Source organism: Leucopleurus acutus (assembly GCF_964270905.1).
Source record: "Leucopleurus acutus genome assembly, chromosome: 16".
In the NCBI taxonomy this organism is placed as follows: domain Eukaryota; kingdom Metazoa; phylum Chordata; class Mammalia; order Artiodactyla; family Delphinidae; genus Leucopleurus; species Leucopleurus acutus.
The window spans coordinates 48,207,692-48,215,219 of record NC_139158.1 but is presented as its reverse complement, the minus strand read 5'-3'; the positions used below and the strand labels follow the sequence as shown (position 1 = coordinate 48,215,219).

At 46.6% G+C, this 7,528-nt stretch overlaps 1 protein-coding gene across 1 annotated transcript in view; it reads left to right on the top strand.

Moving 5' to 3' along the window:
* Positions 1 to 939: 939 nt before the first annotated feature.
* The window catches only part of ISM1 (isthmin 1), a gene marked incomplete at both ends in the record, with an annotated part of 86,140 nt that continues 79,551 nt past the window's right edge, over positions 940 to 7,528 (top strand). The window contains one exon of the mRNA XM_082856667.1: positions 940 to 1,071. Coding sequence (XP_082712793.1) covers positions 940 to 1,071 — 132 coding nt within the window. The remainder of the gene's footprint in view (positions 1,072 to 7,528) is intronic.

Sequence of the window (7,528 nt, the reverse complement as noted above, 5' to 3'; positions counted from 1 at the left end):
GACAGACACCTGGCTGGTCCGGCACCCTCTCCGTCTCCAACACCACAACTCCCAACTCTACCTTGTCAATAAAGGTTTCTAAACTCGCCCAGGCACCCCCCCCCCTCCGCCCCGCTACCCACAGCCCCGAGGCGCAGTGCGCACAGGGCTCGGTCCTCGCCGCCCACAGCAACCTCGGCAGCGGTGGCGCACAGCCCAGCAGGCGGACGCGGACTCTGGAGGGGCGCGCAGGTCACCTCCAGACAGTGACAGCCCCCGGGTGCCGGAGCCCCCATCCAGAGCCGGCTCACCCTAGGACTCGGCGGCGGGGCGGCGCGGCCCGCGGCCCGAAGGAGCGCAGGGAGGAGGGGAGGTGGTTCGTCGGGTGAGTGGCTCCGGGCGGCAAGGGCGGGGGAGCCCAGCGTGGAGGTAACTCTGGGCCGCCACTGAAGCCCTCCTCCTCCTCCTTCTCCTCCTCCTCCTTCTCCTCCTCCTCCTCCTCCCCGCGCTCCTCTGGCGGCCGCTCCCGCTCCAGCTGCGGCGCCGCGGCCACATCTGGGGCGCCCATGTGCGCTCGGGGGCTCGGCTGCGCCCGCCCCGCCGTCGCCCCCGCTGCCCCCTGCCCGCAGGGTGGTCCCCGGCCCGGCCCGGGCCCCTGGCGGCCCGTCGTCCCCGCCGCCGCCGCCGCCGCCGCCGGGGAGCGCCGGGGTTTGCTCCGCAGCCAGCTTGGACGCCCCCGGCCCCGCCGTGGCTCCGCCGTGGTGCGGCGGCGGCGGCGGCTCCTGCTCCCCCGGCCCGGCGCGCCCCGGCGCGCCCAGGGCCAGCCCCGCGGGCTCGGGGAGCGGGGCCCCGGCGGGGGCCGAGGCGGGAGCCGCGCCGCCGGGCTCCCGGGCTCCGACTCCTCCTCCCCCGCCGCCGCCGCCCGCCGCGCCGGGTCCTAAAGCCGCGCGCCTCAGGAGGATGGTACGCCTGGCGGCCGAGCTGCTGCTGCTGCTGGGGCTGCTGCTGCTCACGCTGCACATCACGGTGCTGCGCGGTTCGGGAGCCGCCGACGGGCAGACCGCGGCCAACGCCAGCCGGACGCAGCTGCAGGTGAGTGCGCTGCCGGAGAGGGGCGCGCGTGGCAGCGGGGAGCCGGGTGGCGGGGAGCTGACCTAGCTAGCACCTGATGGTAGCGAGGAGGCGGGTCCCCGCCCCACCGAAGAGCATCTGTTTTGGCAGCAGTTTTGCCGGGCCACAGATCTCTGGCTGAGGCGGAGCGGGGTACGTGCCTGGAGGCTGGACCGCTTTGGAGGTCTGGCAGGCACGCTCCTCCAGGTCGTCTGTCACCAGGTACCTGAGGGTGCTAGCTTGAGATGGGCGGAGGAAGTGTGGAGTATGTCTGTGTTTGCTTTGGGGTGCTGCCACTCTTTGGTTACCCTTTAGAGACTGAGTAACGTTACTCTGGGAGGAGGGGGGAGCGGAAGGAGACTTTAGGATAAATCCCCAAACTGGGTTTGGGAGGAAGAACCCCAGTGAATCTGCCCCCTCACAAAGCTACGCAAAGGTCAGCAAATAATTTCCCCGAAGAGAATGGCCAGACATCCCCTGTTCGTCCACGTGGTCCCCATGCCTCCCTTATACCTCCCCAGCCAGGCGGAGGGCGTGGAGTCAAGCCACCGGTTGTACTTTGGCCCGGCGTTACCTGGGGCTTTTAAACTTACAGCAAAGACTTCTTCCAGAGTTCTGCCCCTGTTGAAGGTCTCCTTAGGAATGGAATTCTGATGGTCTGTGCAGCTCCAAGGCAGGGGAGGGGGTCGCAACTGGGGAGCGGGTAGTGGGTGTCAGACACAAGAGGAATTCTCTGGTTTCCAAATAAAGGATTGTCCAGGTAGGGATTTCCTGCCGTTGTCTTGGGAAGAAACGCCTTTCCTTGGCTCTGTCAGACGTGTGACAACTGTCAACTTGGGGCATGGGTAGAAGTCAGCAGGGATTTTCCCAGGAAGCAGCGGGAATTCTCTCCTAAAATCTCCTCCTCAAACAAGCCCCTCTAAAACTCTTTATGTCTAGATAAGCATTATTCATTGTTCCCAAAGGGCTTTAAGACCATTGCCCCCATGAGTTCATTTCTCACATCTTTATGTAATTTGTTGCCTGAAAACCCTACTGTTGTAGAGAGAAGGAATTCACTTAAACACTTCCACAGTGCTTACCATGTGCTAGTTTTAAGTGCTTTACAGAACTTAACCGATTTAATGATGTACTATGCTGTTAATATCCTCCCCTGATAGATGCAAAAACTGAGGTACAGAGGTTAAGAAACTTGCAAGGTTTACACATTCCAAACTCTTGATTAGTTACACCATGTTTTCTCTCTGCCAGGATGTTATATAGACTAAAGCAAGGTGATCCTTACACACAAATGCAAAACCAGGAATGAAAAAGTATGCACCCCAGAGCCTAAAGTTCTTTTAAATTGGGAACATTTCCGAAAATGTCCTGACTTTATGAGGCCCTCTTCTCTTCTCCTGTGGGCAAACAGGTACAGTGACAGCCTGACGGGATTCCTTTGGGGAAATTGAAGACACCCCATTCTGTAGATGGTGGTACACCGACACACTCTAACACTGTAAGAACAATTCCTAATATCTTCGAGATTTCTGGAAGTCACATTTTATATATGATGCTTTCTTTTCTCGTGGACTCATGAAAAGCTGTAAAAATGATGTTCTATGGAAAAGTAAATTCGGCAGATTCCTTTATGAGGTGTTTGCTATCATTAGAATAACCTAGGCTTGGCCTTTTCTGTTTGACTGGTAAGGTGATGAGAGAAGCAGCTGGTGGAAGTGGCAACTGCAAAGGGGAAGTGGATTAAATTCTCAAAAGAGCGTGTGGCTGAAGAACTGTCCCAAGAGGGCAGAAGAAATGGGGGATTTAGAAAGAGTAACGCTCCTAGGAGTATCTTGGGTCCCAAGTAGCTGCTAATCCATCAGCTTTCAGCTTGTTTTGTAATCGTGTTTGGTTATTCTGTCCACTCAATGAACTTATTCAGGCAGAATGATGAGTTTAACAGTTTAGTTCATAATTTTACTCTCTTTTGTAATTTGTTATTATAAAAGTTTTATATTCTTCCTGACTGAAGTTATTTCTTTGGCCCTCTGACGCTCCAAAGGTATTACGATTCAAATGGAGAGAATATATTCCTTCAAGTGAGGAGGTCTGCAAAAGACATTTATTAGTTTATCGTTCTCAGGGCCCAGGATGTGAATTAGCTAGTAGCAGGTGTATTTCAAAACAAAATTGTGGATGCCATATTCTTTCTGTTTACCGGTCGTGTTTAACCTATCTTTTTTTTTTTTTCCACTTCATTGGGTCTTTGTTGCGGTGCGCAGGCTGCTCATTGTGGTGGCTTCTCTTGTGGAGCATGGGCTCTAGGCGCATGGGCTTCAGTAGTTGTGGTGCTCAGGCTCAGTAGTTGTGGCCCACGGGCTCGAGAGCACAGGCTCAGTAGTTGTGGCACCCGGGCTTAGTTGCTCCGCGACATGTGGGATTTTCCCAGACCAGGGATTGAACCCGTGTCCCCTGCATTGGCAGGTGGATTCTTAACCACTGCGCCACCAGGGAAGTCATAACCTATCTTAACTAACTACATTTAAACTTAAGTTTGCTGCCTCTGGGTTATCTTAAGCTGCTAAAATCATTCTTTGTAACCGGAAAGTTCATCAATCCTTATATTACATTATTTGTGTTGTTATCTCGGTTTAAAATATTCTGAAATATGAGGTTGGAGTCAGAAATACACAATGGTAGCTTTCTTTTCCCAAATTGTAGTATATTGGGGAACATTTAAAAGAGAATGCACCTTTATTAGAGATCTGGCATATCAAGGGCACCCAACAGTAAGAATAACAATAGTAGCTAAGATTTGTAAAGTGCCTTTTATGTGTCAGACACTGTTCTTAGCACTTTTCATATATTTTCTTTTTAAATCCTCACAAAAATCTCGTGAATTAGGCATTATCGTTATCCCTGTTTCAAATGAAAAAACTGAGGTTGGGTAACTTGCCCACAGCTGCAGAGCCAGAAGCTGCTTAATTTGTTGTTGTTATTTTATAAGTTTAAAAATCTTTGAAGAATATTTGTATTCCAAGTTCTTGAGAAAGTCATCCTGCTGGCTACAAAAGAGAAAAAGTCTTTTAAGAATTTACATTTTCTTTCTTTTTTTTTTTTTTCAGGGCTTAGGTTTTGGGGGGTTATTTATTTATTTATTTATTTTTATTTTTGGCTGTATTGGGTCTTTGTTGCTGTACTCGGGCTTTCTCTAGTTGCAGCGAGCGGGGGCTTCTCATTTGCGGCGGCTTCTCTTGTTGTGGTGCATGAGCTCTAGGTGAGCGGACTTTAGTAGTTGTGGCTCGCAGGCTCGAGAACGCAGCCTCAGTAGTTGTGGCGCCCCGGCTTAGTTGCTGGGTGGCATGTGGGATCTTCCCGGACCAGGCCTCAAACCCGTGTCCCCTGTATTGGCAGGCGGATTCTAACCACTGCACCACCAGGGAAGTCCCTAACAATTTACACTTTCAAACACATCTTGACAGTCTTATTGTGTCAAATATGAGCATATCTATCTATCTAAATTATATATACATACATAAACACACATATATAAACATGAACTAACATGATTTTTTGGTAGTTTCAACATAGTAGGAGATATGTTTTTTGACTCTGTAAGTGACTGTCTCTGTACTCTTAGGTATACTCTTATGAGGTGGTAGTAAAATGCTTTGAACACACTATTTCTAGTGGTTATGTGGCTCATAAAAATAATAAATAATGATGTTAGTCTTTGTACTGTTTTCAGTATTTTAAAACATCTAATAAGAAATTTTACAGTGGTCAGCAACAGCTGTATAAAAATGCACAGAAAAATCAACTTTTTCCACTTTTGAATGAAATCTTATCTCCTCTGGTGTCATGTCGATCAGATACTCAGCTTAGTTCTTTCATATGTCTTTAATTGATAATAGAAAGAAAACAAATATATATATATTAAAAAAGCAGTCTGGAAGACAGAATATCCCAAAATATAGAATCACAGGCAATGATAAGAATAATGATAATAATAGTATCCCTTTTACTTGAAATTCAAATGAGTGTCTCTCTACTAAATCTCAGATTCAGAAGCACGAATTTCTACAGATTTTACATAGTAAAGCTAGAACTCATTAAAACAATGAGATTTAAGGAAGTGTTAGAAATCATCACATTGATCATTTTTATAATAACATTAAAGCAAACCAAACTCTGAAATGTAACTAAATGTCTTTGTTCTCTAATTCCTAACTACCATCTTTATCAGTATATTCCTCCTTCATCCCTCTACTTGCCTTCAACAAAACTGCTCAGCATCTTGTACTCACTGCTTCAGACTCACAAGTTGATCTGAGCTATATTAATAACAGTAAAAGCAAAAGCAACATTTATTTGTACTTAATGCTACTGAGTTTCCTTACAATGACCCTATGAGATAGATAGTATTTATATACCCATTTCACAGATGATGAAATTGAGACCTGGAGAGATTTGAGTAACTTGCCCAAGGCCACACAACCAAGGTTGGCAGGGCCAGGATTCAGACCCAGGGAGGCAGGAATTCTTGTTCCAGTTCATCAACAAGATGCCTCCAGCTCTGATACAAGTCAACAGCCATTGTGTTTCTCATTTCATGACTTGCCTTGCCCATTTTCCAGGCAGGCTGTCTGCTTTTATCTCAGGTATTCTTTATAAACTATGAATAACTGTCCCACTTAGCTATTGCTATATAACAAACCATCCCAAAGCACAGTGTCTTAAAACAATCACATTTTATTTGCTTATGACTTTGTGTGTTAGCAGTTTACCCTGAGCTCAGCTGGGTGGTTCTTCTGCTGATCTTGCTTAGGATTATTCATGTGGCTATAGCTTTCTGTTGGCTTGACGTGGGCTAGATGGTCTAAAAGGGCCTCACTCCAGACACTATAAAACTCTTAGAGGAAAACATAGGCAGAACACTCTACGACATAAATCACAGCAAGATCCTTTTTGAACCACCTCCTAGAGAAATGGAAATAAAAACAAAAATACACAAATGGGACCTAATGAAACTTAAAAGCTTTTGCACAGCAAAGGAAACTGTAAACAAGACGAAAAGACAATCCTCAGAATGGGAGAAAGTATTTGCAAATGAAGCAACTGACAAAGGATTAATTTCCAAAATTTACAAGCAGCTCATGCAGCTCAATATCAAAAAAAACAAACAACCCAATCCAAAAATGGGCAGAAGACCTAAATAGACATTTCTCCAAAGAAGACATACAGATTGCCAACAAACACATGAAAGGATGCTCAACACCACTAATCATTAGAGAAATGTAAATCAAAACTACAATGAGGTATCACCTCACACCAGTCAGAATGGCCATCATCAAAAAATCTACAAACAATAAATGCTAGAGAGGGTGTGGAGAAAACGGAATCCTCATGCACTGTTGGTGGGAATGTAAATTGACACAGCCACTATGGAGAACAGGATGGAGGTTCCTTAAAAAACTAAAAATAGAACTACCATATGACCCAGCAAACCCACTACTGGGCATATACTCTGAGAAAACCATAACTCAAAAAGAGATATGTACCACAATGTTCATTGCAGCACTATTTACAATAGCCAGGACATGGAAGCAACCTAAGTGTCCATCGACAGATGAATGGATAAAGAAGATGTGGCACATATATACAATGGAATATTACTCAGCCATAAAAAGGAATGAACTTGAGTTATTTGTAGTAAAGTGGATGGACCTAGAGTCTGTCCTACAGAGTGAAGTAAGACAGAAAGAGAAAAACAAATACCTTATGCTAACACATATATATGGATCTAAAAAAAATGGTTCTGACAAACCTAGGGGCAGGACAGGAATAAAGACACAGACATAGAGAATGCACTTGAGGACAAGGAAGCTGGGACGAAGTGAGAGTGGCATGGACATATATACACTACCAAATGTAAAATAGATAGCTAGTGGGAAGCAGCCACATAACACAGGGAGATCAGCTCAGTGCTTTGTGACCATCTAGAGGGGTAGGATAGGGAGGGGAGCGGGAGATGCAAGAGGAAGGAGATATGGGGATATATGTATATGTATAGCTGATTCACTTTGTTATAAAGCAGAAACTAACACACCATTGTAAAGCAATTATACTCCAATAAAGATGTTAAAAAAATAAAATAAAAGGGCCTCACTCATATGTTTGATGGTTGGTGCTGGCTGTCACCTATGCTCTCTCTTCATCCTCAAGGAAGTTATTCCACATGTCTTTACATGGTGGACTCAGAGCAGCAAGAGAGTAAATCAGAAATTGCAAGGTCTCTTGATGAACTTGGACAACTTCAGCCACATTCTACTGGCCAAACATACCACTTGGTCATCTCACGTTCTAGGGGACCAGAAATAGACTCCTCTTGATGGGAGGACCAGCAAAATAACATTGCAAAAGAGTGTGTATTCAGTGATGGGAGGAGTCATTGTGGCTG